Here is a 21,994-nt window from a genome sequence, read left to right as displayed (position 1 = left end):
ACTTTAGTAAGAGCCGGATACACATCGGACGTTCTGATGCATTGGAAAACAATGCTGTGGTCTCTGAGAGGCTTGCGGGGACTAGTCCATCAGCTGAAGTCCTATTCTCGGGGTATCTAGGGGAGATGTCGACTTTGAGGGAGCCCAACGCCGGGTCGTCAGGACCCCAAAGCCGCACATGCTGCGGCGCGAGGACACTTTTCCCCGTCGATGAGAGGAACGGAGGAGAAATGCCACCTGAGCTATCCTCATCAATACCAGTACACACCACCTCAACCTCCGCTTCTTGGCGACGATGTCTTCAACCTGTGATGGAAGGAGAGAGTATATCGTGATGAGCCTCTTTGTGAGCAAAGGCTGAATGGATATCTTAGCCCTACCTTTAGCATCGGCGTTCCGTTTGGCGCTTCAGTATATAAATCAGGAAGGATGTGGAGATCTGATCACCATCGATTCCACTTGATCCGGATTTTTATAGCAAAGTCATGAAAATTCAAGCATAGTGAGAGGCAAAGCCTGTATGTGACATATCGCACATCCGAAGCATTAGCACTGTTGAGAGGCATAGCGTTGTAGATGATGCCATTCTCATCCGAGACCGTAGCCACAAACCCGTCTATAAGAAACCCTGATAGAACCGTCTGAACCAACGAAAAGTCCACCGCCTCTTCTTCTTCTTCTTCTCGTGCAGACGGGAATGAGAAATGGGGGGAAAGGCCTTGCGCTGTAAAGCCGTATTTGCGGCACGAGGCCCCAACGTGCCGCTGCCACAACGCGGACGTTGGGATCATGAAAGCCGCCGGAACCCTGACGCGTCGAGTCTGGGTAAAAAATGGCCCCATCGGCCGATGAGCTGATTGATGGATAGATACCGGGCCTCAGACATACTCGGAAGTGACGCGCCCGTAGTTCACGCCGCCGCAGATGAGCTCGTAGGAGGTGTAAGCCGACATGTACGTGACCTGGATGGCGTAGTCGACGTGGTAGTACATCTTGCCGTCGGCGCCCCTTTTCCGGGGGATCTGGTGGGCGGGGAGGCGGCTCAGGTCCGCTTCGACTTTGACGAGCGGGGTCACGCTTTCTGCGGGCTGGGTTAGTGGATCGGTCTGTTCGGATGGGTTTTGGGGATCCTGGGTCTTACCGTCCTCGACGTACTTGGGCGCGCCCGAGTTCTGTGGATCGCTGGAACAGTAGATGGTTGTCGAAATCGTTGTGAGGGATCCACGGGACACTAATTTCTTTCGCTGATAGCTCAGTCGTACGGGTCTGTCTTCTTTGACGAGACTGCCCTATCGTCGTGTGTCAGTTGGGTTCAGATACCTTAGATTAGCATGGCTGTTGTGGAAAGATACCTTTTCGATGAACCAGTCCATCATGTAGGTCCGGTAGAAACCCGAACATGCATCCCAAATTTTCCTTGCATTGCCGTGTTCCAGGTCGAGATACTGCAGGCCGCAGTTGGTACCATAGTATTTTCGGGCAGACCGCCCACTGATTGCAACCGTTGCAAAAGCAGGGGAGGTTGATGCCAGCCCCATCATCAGAGCCCCTCGAACGACGGCAGTCCAACTACTGGGCATGAGCCCACCGTATCATCTTAGGTAGGGTTGGTACTAACCTGCAGGGAGATTGCAAGACTTCCACGTTGCTGGACTTGACTTCTTCGCGAATGGCATCTCGCAGAAACGAATTCTGTCCGAAACCACCAACTAAAACGATAGCTTTGACAGATCTCCTAGCGGCCTTAATTTGGCCGGTTACCAATGCGAGCACTTCCTTCACCACGGGTTCAAAGATGGCCCTAACGTCAATACCTGAGAGAGTCATCTTGTTTTTACGGATGCCCAGCTTCTTGTTATCTGCGAGACCTGGAACTGTATATCACTCGTGGTCAGTCACCGCGAAAAGCCTGGGAAGCACAGTGGCTACAAACCCGGTATCTGGAATTCTTCGCCGAATGTTCCACGGAACTGTCTTTTGACCTGTCATGGAAGCCGACATCAGCATGCAGTCAGAATCGAGGAAATCTATCATTGTACACATACGATGCCCTCAAATCGTTTCATTGCCTATCAAACTTTTAGTCTATCGTCTCGACACCCGAAAATGGAGGATCTTACCTCATCCAACACCTCGTCGTCGTATCCATCCTCGTTTGCAAGCTTCCCCTCAAGATACTCTCGGAATCTGCGGTTGAGAATCGTAGCACCGCACGCTGAGCCGGATCCAGGACTCGCCTCAGCGAGCTTCAGGATTGGTTTTAAGCCGGAGACTTTGTAAGTAATCAGATCAACGGTTCCTCCACCGGCATCGCAAATCATGAAAGTGTCCCCGATCTTGATACCGTGTGGGTCCAGAGCGGGCAACGCGAAAAATGCTGCAGCCTCAGGTTCGGAGACTATGTGAAGAGCAGCTCCTGCACCCATGCCAGCGGCCTCTGCACAAGCTCTAGTTTTAGCTTGGGCCATGTCAGACCACATGGCGGGGACGGTGATCTGCAAAATTCAGCGATGGACTACCACTTATTCTGCTTAGGTTCCCTGGGTACATACGATGTATTCGATCGGAGTGGAGAGCAATGCACTTTCCGGGACATTGTGACGGAGGACTCGTACGGTATGCTGGCGAAGAGCGGTCATGAAATCTGTCGCGAGCTTTTCGGCGTCGTAAGGTGGCGGACAAGCCCGGGGATCAGTGTATTGAGAGGCGAGATCCATATCACGGGCTTGAGAAGAGTCCAGGGCCAATTTAAACCACTGATGTCTTTGCTCCGGATCTTTGATCTGGAAGCCCCACCTATAATTTTCGCCATCATACGTGATCTCCCTACGCAATGTAAGCAGAAGAGTCCGACCCTCAGGACTATCAATGCCACAGGTACTCACGTTGGAACCTTGTCGCTACTGACACCTTCTAGGCTGTCGGAAGTGGCATCCGGCCACTGAATGATTATCGATGGAACCTCCGGCTGTCCTAAATTAGCAAATTGGAGGCGTGAGATCGTGAACACCTTCATGCGTACCTGGCGAGTCTGAGCCCACGCGATACCAGAGAAAGTGGTTCCACTTTTGAATAATCAGTATATAGGAGGCTGGCAGTGCAGTTTCACTCACAAATCCACGGCAACTAGGATCTTGCGATCAGGTTCCTTGGTCGCTTTCTTTGTCTCTTGTCTCTTACGCTTAGGCTTTGGCGTTGGAGACTCGGTGCTCTTTGTGGCAGTGGTAGGCTTCTTCTGTTCTTGGGACTTTTTCGGCTTTGGAGGCGTCTTAGGCATCGCAGGCTTCTTGGTTCGAGGCACCGTGACGCAATTGGCGAGCTCTGGCCATCGTAAATGATTAGTATAGAAGTCTCCGTAAAGCAACCATAGAATTGCGGACGTAAGTAGGATATGATGGATCATAAGAGTGAGAAATGAAGGGGGAAGTTTCCATCCAAAGTGAGGTCTTTCGAAGGTGACTCCACTTATTGCCAAGCCAAACTCGCCATTTATTACCACTGTGAAAAGATTCAGAGCCTTTTAACGAAATAACTCACCGATTTCTTCTTTTGATGCCATCTTTAACAATGTTGCTTATTGTGAGTCAGATCACTTTTGAACTTAATACCTCCACGATCAGTGATCTTTGGAAGAAGTGATGAGGTTGAGAAGTTCTAGACTGACACTTCAGACTTAGTGATTGATCAGTCGGCCGATCAGTGATGTTTTGAAGGTGTGACGAGGTTGAAAAGGTTAGGACTGACAACTTCAGACTTCAGTGATTATCAGTCGTGCAAGTTGTCGACCCTCGGTGAAATGCTTTATTTCAGTCTCTTGCCATCGATGCGTGAACGAGATGGAGAGTCTGGGGGAGAGAACGAGGTGTTTTCACTTCAGAAAGCTATCATGCCTGAGAATGAGTCGGAAGATGTTATCATGACAGATCAAGCTCCTATCGAAGGTAAAGGCCAAAGCCAACAATCTGATGATACGCCAGACCTTCAAATCACCTCGGTCAGGGCTCTCAGATCAGCAAGCAAGCGGCAAAAGAAGACGGTCGAAAACGGAAAACTCAAGGGCGAGGGCTTTGAAGCCAAAGCAGGTAGCGTTGAAGAAAACCTACCGAATGCCGCACTACAGTTGCAGAGTTGTCAGAGCAATCTGGAGGATGCAGAAAAGAAGCTAGCTGCATCTAAGGAAGCTTTGAAAAACACCAAAGCCCAGCTGCAGAGCAAGAAAAAGGATCTAGCCGCTTGCAAACGGAAACTCAAAACCTCCAAGCATGTTGGCCGCGATTTGAAAGCAAATAATAGGGACTTGCAAGATTGCTTCACAGCCTCTCAAGTGGAGTTATGCAAGTGCAAAGACGATCTTTTCAGGATGCAGACAGTGACTCAAATCCCCGACTCCGCCATTGTCAAGCGCTTCGAATGCCTCAGTCAGCAAATCGTTCATTGGATCGACACGCAGGTTGCAATATTTGAGAAAGCACGTCCAGAGGCCAATCCAGACCAAATTTTCTTAGTCGGAGAGGACAAATATGCTACAACCTTCCTACGACTCCATCCGGGCGCAGGCGAACATCTGGCAAGATACTTGATCCATCGCTCTTTGCAAGACAACGTGTTTGGGCAGAAGGTATACTTTTGGGGCTTGCCAGAGGAGACTGCACAATTGCTGTGGAAAGCGGAGCAGAAAATGGCTGAAGTTGAGCCGCCAAGAGGTATGTAGCTCCGGACTACCTTTGGGCGCCAGCTGACACGAACAGATTCCGTGACGATCGCTAGCTGGCGTTCGGAGACACTCAAAGCACTTGCCAAGACCACAGAGTGTGCCGACTACGGCAAAAAGCGAGCCCAAGACTTCAATAGCCACCTATTCAAAGAGCTAGGGAAGACTTTTCCTTTCATATTCTCCAGTCGAGAGGCTCACGCCACATTCTACGACCAAGTGTTGCTTCCTGCAGTGAAGCTCGCGAACATGATCCGAATATCTACCTCGAACTATGTCTTTTCGATCCCAGAGTCACCTATAACCGAATTCAAGCCTGTCACCACGGACTTGGTCAAAGTGCACAAGATGATCGATTCCAAGAGTGGGAGGCAGTTGAAGCCGGACAGCGCGGTGGTTGCCGACAAGGATGGATTCATTGCAGAAATCATCATATGCCTGGAGCCTGGTTTGTACCGCGTGATCAAGGGCAAGGAGACGACTCTTCGCCAGGAAACGCTCCTCGTCGAGCTCAAATCTCCATTATTGGCGAAACGCAGCAAAGCTTCGGCTTAAAGAATAGCTGCATGGGCGATGCTGATTTTCGTCCCAATCTCCAGGGCGGAAGACACTGATCAAGGCTTGATGGGTACTTTCATGAAGGCATTGGCAGCGCAGTGCTCGTGCTTTGCGAAATGCAGGGGACTCGGTTCCTCAGGACAAGCTATTCACAGATGCTTCAAGTGGTTCAGCAGAAGCTGACCGATTCCTTTCCCATAGACTAATCCTCAATCATACACTCGACTCTGATCGTCTCCCGATTGTGTTTATCCCTAAGCGTTATTGACATGATCAAATAATAGGCGCGAAGATTTGGAAATCGCACGATGCCAAGATTTACGATGCGCTAATCCGGATTGGGAATAGATTAGCTTTGAGTTGCAACAAACAAATGCATAGAGGGAGGGGAAACTTGATGAAATGGTCGTTTTCTTGGGGCACTGCGCCTGAATTGTATGATTTCTACAGATTCTCCATTGCAGGTAAAGTGACGGTCCTTAGGGAAAATCTGCGAAAATCGTCACAGTTTTCTGGCACTGCGCCTAATCTGTATGACTTCTATAAGTTCTCCCTTGCAGGTAAAATCACAGTTTCTAAGGAAAAGTCCATAAACATCGTCGCTATTGTCTGGCAACTGTCGAACTTCTACAGTTCCATTAAAGATTTTCACCCTCGATGCATGACTTTTGCTACCTACTCTTACCTCAGGTGGCGAGGTACCCTGCCAGAAGAGCGGCCATAATGAAGCGTTCACGACGCAAGTACCTCGCCCTTCAAGTCACGATGGCCAACCATGTTGCATCTACATAAGGAGGTTATCACAGGGTCTCGCAAATCTAGCAAAAGCTACAACGGCCTTTGTTCCATAACCAATGCTTCTGCTGACAGTCTAGATATTGCCTACCGCCCTCCAATTACTAACCCTCATTCTCGCCCCTCAGTATCCGCCGCAGCCCCTGCCCCTCCATTGAAGCCTGCACCTCTTGCAGCATCCTCTTCTCTCGAATCCCTCTCGCGCCGTACCTCCAAAAATCAGGCACTGCCTTGCAGCGATCAGAGCCGACGGTTCCGGCCGCCGCCTGAGCTTAGATACAAGCTGCAGGGGTCAATCTGCAGTATCTGAAACGAAATAGAGCAGCGGAGCTGATGCAGAACGTGGGGGTTGGATGGAGAAGCGGATTCTGAGGTGCTAGCTAGTAACGGCGTACAGGTCGTAGGCTACGAGATAAAAGCAGATGCTTTGGGAAGAGTGTGGATTATATATCACAGCTAGATTGTCTGTGTCACGTCCATGGACCCATTCGGGGACAGGATGTTCTTCTCTCAGAAAGCGACTCTACTTCTCTGTACCAAAGTGTAGCACCCTACGTTGTTCCTGCCTAGACGGACTGCACGTCACTTTCTCAGTGCCTGTTCCACACCTTGTCATGCCTCGTACTTTTTTCTCTTTAGTCAATTTCCTTGTCCCGACGCTATGTATCAACAACCTCGATCCTCATCTGCTTGTGCTTTCACCCCTCAGGAAACAGCAGTCTCAGGCTGCTCGACCTCGTACAAACTGAGCGTACCGCTCCCTCCGCAGATCCACCTAAAATTCCCCATGCAAACTCTTGAGCACTGATTTTCTGAGACTCTTGTGGTGCCGTAAGACAAAGAGTTGCCGCAGTAACACCTACCAACGTCAGCCATGATTCCTCTCTTCGATAGTCGCGAGTAACAGGGTTGAACTCACTCGTTTGAATACTCCAAACCAAAGAAGGTATAGCCTCTACAAATCTGAGCACACTTCTCCGGTGTAATAGAGCCCTTCCGAGTCTTCGCAGTGAGCGTCCTGTCGTGCGGATCATCGGTCCAGCAGCCTCGGTAAGTCCAACCCGGTACTCTGACTACTGCCGGTGGCGCGGGTGGAGTAGGGGGTTTTGAGGGAGCTGCGTTTGAGGAGTTGATCGTCGAATTCGATGAGACGAGTCGGATTGACGGAGAAGCAATCGAGGCGAACTTATTCGACTCATACAGACTAAGCACATTTATACCTCCACAGACTGACTGTTGGTTTCCACTACAGACGTTGGCACAGAAATGGTCTGGCGTGGGTATACTGGCATGAGCGACGGTGTTCCCACAGTAACATCTACTTCCTGTCAGCCGCGAAATCATAACTGATAGTGCCAACGGGAAAGGGCTCACTCGTTACTACCCTCCAAGGCGAAATATCTGTATCCACTACAGATAATTGCACAATGCCTTGGGGTAAGCTTTCCCGTCCACTTTTTCCCAGTCAGAGTTCTGTCAGTTATATGATCAGTATGGCAGCCTCGGTAGGTCCACCCGGGTACTGTAGCGATTGTTGGCGGGCCTGGAGGAGCTGGATTGGTAGGCAGGCTTAGTGCTTGTAGGGCCAAGACATTACTCGTGGTGAAGGTGAGAAAAGCAAATGTGAGTAGTCTGGGGTGCTTCATGATGATCTCAATGGGGGTAAGGTTTTCTGTAAAGAAAGGAGCATGGCATGACTCCAGCAGGAAAGTCAAAGACTTGGAGAGCTCAAAGAGACTGCCATTGCGCAAATATGAATTGCTCTAATTGACATGTCCGAGAACTGGAAATATGATTTTCTCACATGCTCTAAAGGCTTTGTTGCTTCGGAAATTGTGTATTGCCACAAGTCCTTGAACGTCCGTTTGGTCAGCGCTTCAGAGGGATCTCCATGCCCACCTTTCTTCTAAGCGCGTGGGGTTGCACCAAATACGCTGTGGAATGATTCGGTTACTTTGCTCAAGATTGTTGGCGCCCCTCGACACAGGCTGTTGATCGCGAACGAGGGATTTCTTCCGCACGCGATGTACGAGGGCGACGCACACCTGTAAAGGAGCCACTGCCTCAAGACTACTGCACAAACCTAGGAAACCACTTGAAGGCCGTATTGCTAATCGACACGGCGTATCCATATTGAGAGACGCTTTCGGAGCTACTGACTCTCGTCAAACAGATATCAAACATGCATGACACAGCACGGAATGTAGCAGCGCTTGATCAGTGTCTACTCAAAGTGCATAGCAATTATTTCAAGCGCTTCAATGCGTCTCCTTCGGCACTGGTCAATTTCAGGCGCACAAGCGCTTGACATGAGCTGACGCGAGTTCACGCGCTTTGATTGTCTTTGGAGTTTATAGAATGGGGCAGTGCAACTAGTGAACAAAGTCATTTGGGGAATGTAAAAGCATATCCACGAAGGATGAATGTGGTGACAGACTTGGGAGCTGGTCTCTTCTAGGCTCCCCCATTGATGAGTATGAATCCAAGAGAACGTAGCAATCGATGCGTAGAAGCAGATCAAACGAGGGTCATAGAGAGAATCAACCTTGTCCCTGGTGTTGTTACCTACTGTCTAAGTTCATAAACTTCCTACCCCTGCAACTGCCAACTTTTTTGACAGCTCGCCCGACTTTTTGCATGCAGCGGCTTTGGCCATTGACCCTCATGACGCTCGTTTTAGCTTTTTTATGCACTGAGATGAATGACTCGGCTGTTGGAGGACCATGAATTCCGCGGCGCTAGATCTGGCCTTTGACCGTGTAATGTGCCCACAGCACTGAGAGCTCAGTAGTAAAAATCACTAAATCAGATTTTTTTTCTTAAAAATCATAATCTGATTATGATTTTTCACCCTATAATTATAATCTAATTATGATTTTTACTATTAAATCAGACTAAATCTAATTTAATGATTTAATATTACTATTTTTAGAAATTCCTTAGAAAATCGTTTAAAATTCTATTTTTAGAAAAAAATTCTTAAAAATTCTATTAGTATATAGCCTTTTAAGTATTTTAAAAATAGAATATTATATAATATATTAATAATTATAATTATAAATAAGAGAAGAAGATTTTTCTATTTTTAGAAAATTTAGAAAGTTAATAGTAACTCGAGTATAAAAATAAAAACCTTAATAAAAAATACGTTTTAAAGCTAAATTTCATAAAAATAATCGATATATTTAGAGTTCTATTTTTAGTAATATATAACTTTAATATCGATTGCGAAGCCTATATAAGAGCTTTAATCCTCTTATTTTTTCTCTCTTTTTACACATTTTTGATTAATTTTCGAAGTTATTATTTTTACTCTAGATTTTAGCTATATATATAGCTGAAATTTGAAATTAATATTTATATTATTTTCGTTAATATAATAGCCTCCTCGAAGTATAAAATCGATTTTTAATTACCTTCTATTGAAAAGTAAGAATATCTCTTTTAACACGGCTTTTTTATATAAGAACTTCTTTTATATCAAGAAGGAAATCCTTATCAGATATTTATATATTATTATATATATTTTATCTATTATTAACTTTTTTTAGAAACGAATTAAATATATTTATTATCGCTATTTGAAAATCGAAAAGATCGATCAAAAACGCTATAGTAATTACTTTATATACTATTATAATGTCAAGGAAATGGATGACTGGGTCATGAATTCATGGTGTGGTGTAAAGATGTTTATTATTCTATGTGCCTGCAGGGCAGATATGTGCGGTGCCAAGCCACGCTAGGCCCAATTGGGTGGTAGCTCTGGAGGAGGCCTTGGCGTACCGTGACATATAATAATCATTCTATAATTTCGATCAAGAAAGAATCTAAAAAAGAAGCTCTATTAGAAGGTATTTATTTATCTTTACTTTATCTTCTATTTTTTTATTAACTTTTATTTTTAAAAATAGTTTTTAAATTAAGTTAATTATAAATTTTGCTCGATTAATTCACTTAATATAATCGATTAATTAAATGATTATCTAAAAATACTTTAAATAAGTAATTTACGAATTCAGATTTTAAAGAGAAAGTACTTCATTTTTTTCTCGAAAATAATATAACCTTTAACGCTTTATATTCGAAATCCTTTAAAAAAAAAATTCTATTATCGAAAGTAAGTTTCTATATTTTTTATATATTATTATATTTAAAATACTTATCTTTTATATAGTGATACTTCTAAGATTTACTACGAAACTCTTCGAAACGAGTTATTAATTCTCTTTACTCGAAATTTTCAAATCGTTAAATTCGAATTCTTCGATATATATTATAAATTTAAATCGAAATTCTCACTTATATTTAATTGTTAGATAATCGATAATTAAAAGAAGTTTATAAGAATTATAATTTATTATATTAATAAGGATTAGAAATTAATTTCTAGATTTATTAATATAAAATTGCTCGAAAAACCTCATAGTGCTAAGTATCTCGCGAGGGTTTTAGATTATATTCTAAAATCTTTCGATATCGAAGATAAGATATAATTGTACGTATTTATTTTTTTGAATTTTTTTTGAATTACTATACTTTTTTCGATTTTTCGATTTTTTAATTAATTTCTTATTAGATGTTAAGGAATAGTCCTAAGTGGAATCATATGCATGAATAATGTATGTGTGTGGTGTGATAATGATGAACTATATAGGCCTATAGTGAAAGAAGTCTCTATAGTGTCGTAGTGCTAAGGCATTAAGCCTAATTAAAATATCTAGTAAAGAAATTCGTAATAAATATTATCGAAGAAGAAAAATAATAGCGTTCTCGCTATAGATACGAAGATATTAGAGATATATTAGATATTATAAATCTACTTCTTTTAATTCTTCTCTAAAATTTATTAGCTATTCTTAATTTATAGTCTTTATATCTTTTTTATAGTAAATATAATTAGATAGAGAAATAAGTTAAAAAGCGAGTTAAAAGACGAGTTAAAAGATAAAAATAGAAAATAAAGTATTATTATAATAAGGGAGAGACTCTCTATAATAGTATATAGTAGTTTAATATAGAATAATAGAGAGCGTATTTATATTATTATTATCGCTATTACTAGCGATACTCTACTTCTCTATAACTTTCTCTATAAATTTCTTTATAATTTTCTTTATAATTAACTATTATTATAGTCTATATTAAAAAATAATAATTTAATACTTAGTAAAATAAAATTTAGCTTTAATAATTATTAGTTTAATTTTAAAAGTTATTAGTCTAATTTTAAAGAATAATATAATTTAATTAATTACGTTATTAATTACGATATTAATTATAGCTTATAAAGAGATTATTTACTCTATTATAAAATTAAATATAGAATAACTAATATTCGCTATAGTAATAAAATAAATAATCTAATAAAATAATCGTTATAGATAAGTATTTATAGAATTCTAATTAGATATTAGATTAAGATAAAATAAGCGTCTAAGAGACTCTAAAAATATTATATTTAATAAGAGTAATATTCTCTATATATTTCTTTAATAATAAGTATTATAGAATCTAATTAGATATTAAATAAAGGCAAAATAAATAAAATAACTTAATAGACATCTATTAAATAATCTTTAGATATTACTATTATTATTAAGAAATAATTCTAAGTGAAATTATATATATAAATAATATATGTGTATAGTGTAATAATGATGAACTATATAGGCCTATAGTGAAAGAAGTCTCTATAGTACTATAGTGTCAAGGTACTAAGTTCAATTGAAACGCCTAGTGGAGGAATCCGTAACATTAGATTTACAACGAATAAAGTTATTATAAATTTATCCCTCGTCTAAATCTTTTAAATCGATTATAAATATTAATATAATAAAGATATTTATAACGTCGAATATATAATCTATATATTTAATAATATAGTTAATAATATATTAAATTAACTACTTTTAAAAAATAAAGATAATTAAATAATTTATAATCTTATAAATTAATAAAATCTCGAGATAGATAGTAAGGAGTTTTAGCTATCTTTAGATAAGTTTTTTTTTATCTTTTTTTATCTAAATTTCTATTAATTAAATTTTTAAATCTATATTTATTTCGAAAAATTCGACTTCTCGCTATAATATTCAAATATTAATTAGAAAATTAATATATATTTAAATAATAAATTGAGTCTTATAGTATTAAAGATTTATATCCTCTAAAAATTAATAGATTTTTCTCTTTATTAGAAATCTTTTATTAATAATTATAATAGATAAAGATATTCGTTAAAATTTAATATACGATTTACTTAGAGACTTTTTTAATAATTAATTAATTATTAAGACGTTAATCGAAGTATTATAAAAGATTTCGAATAAAGAATAATTTACTTTTAAAGATGACGAACTCGAATATATATAATAAACGTTCGAAATCTTTCGAATTTTTACTAAATCTTTTATTATTCTTTAAAACTCTAATTATTCGATAATCGAATATATATATTTATATATATATTCTATTCGAAATAAGTTAGATAAAAGATATCGAGATATAAATCTAATAAGTTTTTTTATATTTTCGTTTTTTTAATTTAGAAATATCTTTTTACTAACTAATATTATAGAATCTAATTCTTCGAAACGCCTATCTATAAGATATTTAAAAACTCGATAAATAATTTTTAAAGTTTAATATTAATAAGTGGAAATCTACTTATTAAAATATCTTCTTTAAAATTATTTTTAATTCTCGTTTTAAAGATAAGTGTTTTTTAAGCTAGAGTCTTTTAGATTAAGAGAATTAAATTATTATTAATAAGTTTAAAGAATTATTCGAAAGATAAGTGAATTTTTTTATAGAATTCTTATAAGGCTTTTTATTAACAATTTTTCTAATAAAACTAAAATCGAAATAAATAACGAGAATCCCATATTATAACTAGACGATTCTCGATATTTATATACGAATTTGAGTTTAGAAAGTTCGAATAATAAGATATTCGATAATTTTAATATATCTTAATATATCGAAGTTAAGAAGTTTAAGATTAAGATTTATTTCGAAGAAAATCTTAAGTTTAAAAAGATAAATACTTTATAAATTTATTTATAACTTTAATATATATTAATTTATATATTATAGATTAAGTTACTCGACTATTAAAGAAATTTAATTAAAGATTCTTCGATTCTAGCTCGATTAGCTTAAATTTATTTCGCTATTTCTACTACTTTCGAATTTTTTAAGTTAAATTTTTTAATAAAAAAAAATATTATTACGAATAGATATAATAGATTAGCTTCGGATATATTTAGATAAATTATATTATTAAAGAGTTAAGGCGTTATTAAAGATATCGATAATTTATTCGAAAACGAAAATTCGTTTATCGAGTAAATTACTTGAAAACTTAATATATATTTAATATATATATCTATATATAGTACTATATAGTATAAATTATACTTTTTAAAAATATAGCTTCTTTAATTTTTTTAAATTTTTTTTAAATTAAATTCTTAAGTAGTATTTTTAAAGAGAGAAATATATAATTAGCTTTAATTATAACTTATTATTATTTTTAAATAAATATAATATAATATAATATATCTATATAATTTAGAATAGAATTATAAATCTATAAAAATAATATTTTTTTAAGAATTTTCTCTAATTTTTTCTAAAATCTCTATAAAAATTAAAGTTTTTTAATATTCTATCTAAATAATCTTACGGATTCCTCTACTAGATATCTCGATTGGGCTTAGTACCTTGGCACTGCGGCACTATAGAGACTTCTTCTACTGTAGGCCTATATAGTTCATTATTATCACACTATATATATATATTATTTATATATATAATTCTACTTAGAATTTTTTCTTAATAATAATAATATTATTTAAAGATTATTTAATAGACGTTTATTAAGTTATTTCGCTTATCTCGCCTTTATTTAATATCTAATTAAATTCTATAATATTTACTATCGAAGAAATCTATAAAGAATATTACTTCTATTAAGTATAGTATCTTTAGAATCTCTTAGACGTTTATCTCGCCTTTATTTAATATCTAATTAAGATCTTATAAATATTTATCTATAACGATTCTTTTATTAAGCTATTTATTCTATTATTATAATATATTCTATATTTAATTTTATAATAGAGTAAATAGTCTCTTTATAAGCTATAATTAATATCGTAATTAATAACGTAATTAATTAGACTATACTAGTCTTTAATATTAAATTAATAACTTTCGAGATTAAACTAATAGCTATTAAAGCTAAGTATCGCTTTATTAAATATCAAATTATCGCTTTTTAATATAAATTATAATAATAATTAATTATAAAGAAAACTACGAAGAAATCTATAAAAAAAGTTATAGAGAAGTAGAGTATTACTAATAATAGCGATAATAATAATATAAATACGCTCTCTATTATTCTATATTAAGCTACTATATATTATTATAGAGAGTCTCTCTCTTATTATAATAATACTTCGCTTTCTACTCTTATCTTTTAACTTGTCTCTTAACTCGTTTTTTAACTCGTCTCTCTATCTAATTATATTTATTATAAAAAAGATATAAAGATTATAGATTAAGAATAGCTAATAGATTTTAGAGAGAATTTAGAAGAAGTAGATCTATAATATATAATATATCTCTAATATCTTTATATCTATAGCGAGAACGCTATTATTTTTCTTCTTCGATGATATTTATTACGGATTTCTTTACTAGGCGTCTCGATTGGGCTTAGTGCCTTGACACTGCGGCACTGCAGAGACTTCTTCTACTGTAGGCCTAGATAATTCATTATTATCACACCACACACATACATTATTTATGCATATGATTCCACTTAGAACTATTTCTTAACAAATAATCAGATCAAAAAATCATAATCATGATTTTCTGATTTTTTAAATCAAAAATCATAATCAGATTTAAATCAGACTATATTTATGATTTTTTTTTGACTACTGAGACTGAGAGCGCTCGTCACACCGACAGCTCTAGTCGAACTCAGTAGATATCTGGTATGCTGTCTATAAGATGTTGCTGGTGATCGAAGAAGACAAAGTACATCTCGTTGGGGGCGTCTGGCGGGCAATACTCTCCCGGATTGTAAAGAGGTCCTTGTTCAAGCAATCTATGCTGCTTCACCAAACGAAGTATGGGTAAATGGGCCTGCGTTATTATCCTTATGCCAGTACACTAGAGGCTCGTTTGAGAGAAGCATTGCCAAGACTACCCAAGGTGCCAAGACATAGGCAATGTACCCCGGTAGCACCTCGGCAAACTTGCCTCAGTGAGACTTGAAATATTACTTTCGAGCTCTCCCGAGCTTTATGATCCATAGGTACTCTTACAATTGCTATACATCAGACTGCTGTCTCACGAATCGCCAGCAAACACTTAGCGACGATGGGGACCATTATCCTCGGCTCTCAATGGGGAGACGAAGGGAAGGGCAAGTTGACAGATCGCCTCCTCAACGAATTTTCGTTCGACGTCTGCGCACGGGCAACAGGTGGACATAATGCTGGGCATTCGGTCAGGACAGGTGGTCAGACCTATAGCTTTCATCTCTTGCCATCGGGCTTGGTAAACCCCAACACAGACAATCTGATAGGCTCGGGCGTTGTTTTCAGTTCGTATTTCCCTCAAGCCAATTGAGAGCCCCGAAACATAGTCTCGGGACTCCCGTGCTCCCTCTGAAAGCATAGTGCTGATCTGGAGAAATACAAACAGACGTTGAAGCGTTCTTTAAAGAACTAAATCAACTTGAATCTCAGGGTGTGCCTCGTCTTCATAAACGCATTCATGTCAGCTCTCGATGTCATCTAAATTTCACTCTGCATAGCGCGGTCGATGGCCTCTCAGAAGAAGAATTAGGCACGAATCAGATTGGAACGGTACGTGCCAGAATGTGTTTCGGGAGCAAAAGGAGGACCTTTTCCCTCAATCTCTCTTACAACTCCACTTGCTTCTTGAATGAGCAATGCTGACTCCGAAGTCTACAGACCAAAAGAGGTATCGGCCCAGCATATTCAACGAAGGCTGCTCGGGACGGGTTGAGAGTTATTGATCTGTATCACGAATCTTTCGAACAAAAACTACGTTTGCTAGCCGAAGGTTATCGTAAACGATACGGCGAGCTTCTCAAATACTCTGTCGAGGATGAGATCCAAAGATTCAAGATATATAAGGAACAACTACGTCCATACGTCGTCGATGCCGTGGAATATATGAAAGTTATACGAGAGAACAAACTCTCAATGCTCGTTGAGAGTTCTCAGGCCTTAATGCTCGATCTGGACTATGGTAGCTATCCATTCTGTACCGCAACGCCATGCTCAATAGGCGGGTGCATCCAAGGTCTAGCGCTCAACCCTTTCGAGATCAGGAACATCATTGGCGTGGTCAAGGCATATTCTACACGAGTCGGGGCTGGAATGTTCCCAACCGAACAGGGTGGGGACATCGGCAAAATGCTGCAAGAAATTGGCGGAGAAATTGTAGGCTATTGACGACAACCATTCTATGTCCTAGCATTTAGATGACTGACGCTCTTCAGGGAGTTTCGACGGGCAGAAGAAGAAGATGTAAGGCACATTTCAGAATCTTCCCCCCTCCTCCTCCGGGCCTCAATACACTGGAACAACCGAGCGTGACACTGTTCTTGTTGGCTCTGGGGTTGGCACTACGGACCGTGGCATCACAATGAACGAGTCTTCGATAAACGCCGGCTCCGGATCGGACTACAACCCCAACGTCCGTCGCAGCATTGGTGTTGCCGGTGAGGATGTTTCAAATACCCGCGATACTGGTTTTACAGGAGGTACTAGCTCTGGCTATAATCCAAACACTCGCATAGGCCGAGATAATATCACGAGTGATACTGATCTCAACGATGACGAGGGTATGATTGCTGAGGGCTCAGCCTCTCAGATAGGCTCGGGATACGATACGATTATCCGCGGTGCTGAAATGACGAGCAGAGAGACAGGATCCGGTTTGACTGACAATGACTCCGGTATGGGTTCTGGTTACGGCCCAGCCACACGCGATACCGGCCTGACTGGTGGTGCCTTGGGAACGGGCTCAAGCTACAATTCCAACACTCGCGATACCGGCCCTCTTCCTCTTTACTTCTTTTGATTACTTACTAAATATGATAAAGCTGACTCGGAGATGTGCCAGGCGGATGGCTTGATCTTGTAGTTCTTCAGTACTCCGCCGCAGTGAATAGTAAGTAGCTTACTCGAGTTTTACTTCCTATTCTTAGTAGAACTATTAACGAGAGAATTAATAGACTATACGTCCTTGAACTTGACTAAGCGTAAGTACTCCGTGCTTTATCTTTAGTATACTCTAGAAACTAAATTCTCTAGTGGATGTACTGGATACATTTCCAATAATTCGAGTGGCTATAGCATACATTACACCTGATGGAGAAAAGATTTCAAGTTTCCCAGCAGATCTAAGTCTTGTACGTCGCTTTTCTTTACGTTCTATATTTTCGCCATCTAACTTGTCACCTAGCTTGCTAAATGTACGGTTGAATATAAAGATTTTCAGGGCTGGCAAAGCTCTACAAAAGGGGTACGGATATGGAATCAACTTCCGTTTCAAGCGCAGGAGTATATCAAGTTCATCGAGTCATCGATTGGTACCAAGGTAAATTGCGAAAGGGTGTTGAAAACTATACTACCGTCCTGATAAATCTCACAGATTGTTTACATTGGGACTGGCCAAGATCGCGAGGATATGATCTTTCGGGAGTAATTGTCAAGGGGCTATTCTGTAAGTTCCGTTTAAAAATTCTGGGACGCGTCCTAATCTAAGACCCAAACGGTCAAAAGTCGTACTATTTGTTAGGACTCTACTAACATTTTCCCTAGGTTGGCAATTTCCCCTATATACAAAGACTCAATCCTCACAGACCAACTTGTTTACGGGGATTTGACTTGGCGTGATAGCTGATTCTCATGTACATAAATCGATTCTTTCATACAAATCATAGGGGGCAGGCTCTCTTGTGCTCTCATGACGTGTCAGCGGCTCAGTCGTTTATTTCGCTCTTAGCTAACGTCAACTCCTATATTGGCATCCGTACACATTTCTCATTGGACTGCAAACAGAAGATACGGTCTGTATTTCCAGTTGGATCTGGATCTGTTTCGCTTCGTTGGCTAAAGACTCTACAAAGTAGGTCGTGCTCCTCACATCGATCGCATCGTCCAATGCAACTCTCTTCGTGGTGCCGAATTTTAGGATTGCTGGGTGCATGGCGCCAGAGGCACTTGCTGCACTGCTGCTGATATGTTGCATGGAATTCTTTTTCCATTTCCTCGAACTTGGACAACCCTTCCTTGCCCTTGGGTGATCGTTTATATCTAGACTATTTGTGTCTTGATGTTGTCAGGCGAAATTGACCAAGTGACACCGCTCAGCTCACTCTCAGCAATTATGCGATTTGTGAAATCATCCGCGATATTTGCCCTGGATGGCCTTTCTCGCACTACCGTTACTGGTAAAATACGGGGCAAGCGAGATGACAGCATTGGCGGCTTGCTTTGTGTTTAAAGATATCGGTTGACGAAAGAGTTTGAAAAGAAGTCCTGCGCCTGTAAATAGGGAATAAGGAAGATCGAGAAAAGGGAGAGAAATATCTATAAATACCGGTAGCAGTCAATCTGGGCGCCGACGAAAGCCCGGCTGCAAAAGCTTTGACTTGCATCTTCTGAAGCTTCGCGCTCCCTACGTCCTCAAACTTGATTGCGTTACGGAGGAAATATTCGTTCACACGTTGGCTTGGCAGTGTTTCACCCGTTTCACCATTGGACAGTCGGGAGTATGTATGGACTTCCAGTCATAGGTTGTGCGAAGGCCAGGCTGCTTCTGCTTCCACCGAGAAAGCGCAAGAAAGAACTGTTCATCCTGTGAAACTAGTTTAGGATATCAGACGCATGGAAAGTAATTATCAAGAGGGGTCACCTACTATGGTCTTCGAGTCCATTGTCTTTGGAAGGTTCACGAGGTACAGCATCGTGGGTAAATTGTTCAATTGTTTGGACTTCTTCGATAACCAGAGAAACAGCGTCTTTGGCGGAGCATTTCTTTTTGGATCTTACTTTGTTCGTTGGACTCGGTGCCTTTATGTTTTCTTGACGCATGTCTTTCTCCAGAAGTGTAAAAACTCCGAATCTTTGGCTAACCTCATTGGATTTCTGGACAGCTTGATGATATTCTCCTTCTTCAGTGATCCAGAAGCGATATTTTCGCAGATCTAAAGTATCCTCCTCGATGAGCTCAACGCCGTCGAGTTTCATGGACTGTTCATTTGAAAACAAAGTAAGAGGATTCGTCTCGTTCGTAGCCCTGGAGTCGGAAGGGGTATCATCGCAGATGTCAGCGTTGACATTGCACATAGGGTAGTAATCCCGTGAGCAAATATCGCGCCAGTCCTCGGCGAGAATCGGAGAAGTTCTAGTCGCCAGAGCTTCACTGTCTTGTTCATAAGAACCTGAACACGCTATCCGGTCGACGAGCCGTACCCCTTCGATATTAACTAGGATGCGCCTGAGGATATATTCTGTCACCCCCCTAAATGCTTTGCCGAGACGACTTAACTCAGTCTCGGACAACTGAATCATCTTGTTCTTGCTTCGAAGGTTAAGTTCACGCGTAATGTGAGAAGAAGAAGTCTGAAAAACATGATCCCTCAGCACTTTGAGAAGACTCCTGATTCCTCTTTCGTTGTCGGGGCTAGCAATTTTAAAATTTCGAGGCCGTTGATGGTGTCGAAGTTAACACGACTATCAAGAAATTGCATGGAGAAAGATTGCATCATTTCTCTGGCACGGCGCAGGTATGGAAAAGAACTATGATTTGTTTTCCCGAAGACCTTCGGCAGCTCCGAGAGCCCTGAAGCCCGATTAGAAGTGTACTAGAGTAAATTTGGCAGTGTAAAAGCTATCAAATAAAAAAAGTTACATAATATACCGCGTATTGCGTCGAAATTTGGCTTATAAGGAAACAGCCTCCGGAAAGTCGTATTTGCACGATCAAATGTACCTTTCTGAGCGCAGAAGGCAGGCGAATATGTCTTTTCCTCGCCTTCAGGAGCGATCTTTTGCGCGAGTTGAGCAACACGACACCAATCAACGGCGGCCCATTGTAGGATATATTCCTCATCATGTTCTCCAAGTACAAGCCCCGACGCATCAAAGTGTTGGGCAAGACCCCAGAGAATCGGAAAGAGGAGTCGAAGCGTTTGACAAGATCGCCTCTCGTACTTCAGACCCTTTTTACGAAGCACATTCGCGTAGCACATCCTCACAAACTGTCGGACACTTGAAGGCAGTATGTGCCGACTCGATTTTATGAGTCCTTCGTTCTCGCTAAAGATGCACCGGATATCCCATGCGTCTAGATGGACTTTGCTGGTCTTCTCGTGAAACAGTCGTAATACGTCGCAAAGGCCTTGGACTGCAGTGGAAGGTGGTTGGGAATGTAGCTGCTGCGCTTGTGAGGAAGGCAAAACTTGGTTAAGGCCTTTCCACGAAGGACGGGGCCAGGAAGATGGCCGCACTTTTTTCGAAATATGCTTGGGAGTCCCGTTTTATACTCGCTCTTGGACCCTTTGGTCTACTCATATTCAAAGAACCCAGAATGATAGCCTGGTCGTTCTCAAGACGCTGAATCGATTGCCGGATCCGGGCTTGAAACCACGAGGCTGATTCGATTACAGGGCAGGAGGCGGTCGAATGGTACGATCTGCGAACTTCTTCGCGTGCTCCGATCTTACGCACATACAGGGCACTCGACTCCGCACTTGTACTCCTGAGTTCCCGGATGTCATCTGTAGACAACTGAAAGAAGTGTTCATGACCAGAGACTAACCGGCTGATCTCACCAGCCAGGGAACCGCTCCCTGCCGATTGTGATTGCGCGCTTCCCATGTAGATTCCTTGATCTACTTGACTGACCTGTGGATTCTGTCCGTGGCTTAGATCTTGTCCTCCCTCAACGCTATGGCCACGACCTTCTTCAAGCTAGATAATGTACACAGACCATCTGCGTCTGCATAGTCCACATTGATCGTTGGCAAAAGATTCCACACGTCTTTACCCCATACTGGTGAGCCAAGAACAGCTTGAACATCTAAGGGACGCGTCCTAGGATCTGTGTAGAGCCTAAAAAGGCATTCTTGAGAAGCACAAGTGCTGTTCGCCACATTGAATTGCCATGATTGAGGGCTCATGCCTGTGGCCTCAGCGAAGTCGTGGGCATTAGGGAAGGCTAGAGCGATGCTAGCCGTTGAACGAATCAGCTGTCGATGCATATCTTGATAGTGTCGTATGTATTTTTTGCATGATTCTGAGCGGGTTAGCAAGAAATACGTTTTTATAGTTTAGGGGATCGATCTGAGAGGGAGCGACGACACCCTAGGAATTTGAGGATTGCAAGACCGAAGTCAGTGTCACGCGAGTGAAAAGGAAGGATAACTTCCACGTGCTACTTTCCTTGTGGCTCTGATTACATTGATCTATGCCACACCATGCTTCTGCCGTCACAGAAGGCCGGAGTTGTGAAAACTGCTGGCAACCGCTGCGTAGATGAGACCTCGCGTCCACGATAGAAGACGAGAGTGTGTGCGTGTTGCCGGTCAGGAGGGCCACGAATGATACTTCTATAGACTCTGCTCCCTACAATTACATCGCGGGGAGACGAGTATCAGCTTGAGAATAATACTCCAAGGATTAGCCGTGTGTCTGTCTATCTTCGACATCGGTAACGATGGAGCATTTATGTATAGACCGAAGGAGGGTTCTGAACGTAATGGCTGTATGACTGAGATTGAAATCCCATTGACAGCCACCAAGCCATCCGAAAATGTATGCAAACTGTGTATGAATGACCTCCACTGTCCTCCATTTAGAACTAGCA

At 40.7% G+C, this 21,994-nt stretch overlaps 5 protein-coding genes across 5 annotated transcripts; 2 read left to right on the top strand and 3 right to left on the bottom strand.

Annotated features, from left to right (window-relative positions):
- Positions 1-878: 878 nt before the first annotated feature.
- On the bottom strand, positions 879-3,277 carry HO133_002261 (uncharacterized protein; the record flags this gene model as incomplete). The annotated part of the gene is made up of 11 exons (XM_037293188.1): positions 879-1,081; positions 1,142-1,289; positions 1,353-1,569; positions 1,619-1,868; positions 1,934-1,982; positions 2,046-2,069; positions 2,121-2,495; positions 2,553-2,826; positions 2,886-2,968; positions 3,023-3,065; positions 3,114-3,277. The coding sequence occupies 11 exons, from the start codon at positions 3,275-3,277 to the stop codon at positions 879-881; spliced, it is 1,830 nt and encodes a 609-aa protein (XP_037150841.1).
- A 546-nt stretch (positions 3,278-3,823) lies between these two features.
- HO133_002260 (uncharacterized protein) lies at positions 3,824-5,266 on the top strand (the record flags this gene model as incomplete). Its single annotated transcript, XM_037293187.1, has 2 exons — positions 3,824-4,703; positions 4,749-5,266. The coding sequence occupies 2 exons, from the start codon at positions 3,824-3,826 to the stop codon at positions 5,264-5,266; spliced, it is 1,398 nt and encodes a 465-aa protein (XP_037150840.1).
- Positions 5,267-6,769: 1,503 nt separating this feature from the next.
- Positions 6,770-7,710, bottom strand: HO133_002259 (uncharacterized protein; the record flags this gene model as incomplete). Its single annotated transcript, XM_037293186.1, has 3 exons — positions 6,770-6,923; positions 6,984-7,382; positions 7,439-7,710. 3 exons carry the CDS (start codon positions 7,708-7,710, stop codon positions 6,770-6,772), a joined length of 825 nt encoding a protein of 274 aa, XP_037150839.1.
- Positions 7,711-15,463: 7,753 nt separating this feature from the next.
- HO133_002258 (uncharacterized protein) lies at positions 15,464-17,827 on the top strand (the record flags this gene model as incomplete). Its single annotated transcript, XM_037293185.1, has 8 exons — positions 15,464-15,693; positions 15,903-15,954; positions 16,063-16,557; positions 16,661-17,126; positions 17,355-17,381; positions 17,434-17,531; positions 17,585-17,719; positions 17,774-17,827. The coding sequence occupies 8 exons, from the start codon at positions 15,464-15,466 to the stop codon at positions 17,825-17,827; spliced, it is 1,557 nt and encodes a 518-aa protein (XP_037150838.1).
- A 1,017-nt stretch (positions 17,828-18,844) lies between these two features.
- Positions 18,845-19,698, bottom strand: HO133_002257 (uncharacterized protein; the record flags this gene model as incomplete). Its single annotated transcript, XM_037293184.1, has 2 exons — positions 18,845-18,990; positions 19,044-19,698. 2 exons carry the CDS (start codon positions 19,696-19,698, stop codon positions 18,845-18,847), a joined length of 801 nt encoding a protein of 266 aa, XP_037150837.1.
- Between the last annotated feature and the right edge of the window lie 2,296 nt (positions 19,699-21,994).

This window comes from Letharia lupina (assembly GCF_014066315.1).
Source record: "Letharia lupina isolate WasteWater1 chromosome Unknown contig_14, whole genome shotgun sequence".
Taxonomy (NCBI): Eukaryota; Fungi; Ascomycota; class Lecanoromycetes; order Lecanorales; family Parmeliaceae; genus Letharia; species Letharia lupina.
Note: the sequence above shows the minus strand (reverse complement) of the source record. Positions and strands in the feature narration are given on the sequence as shown.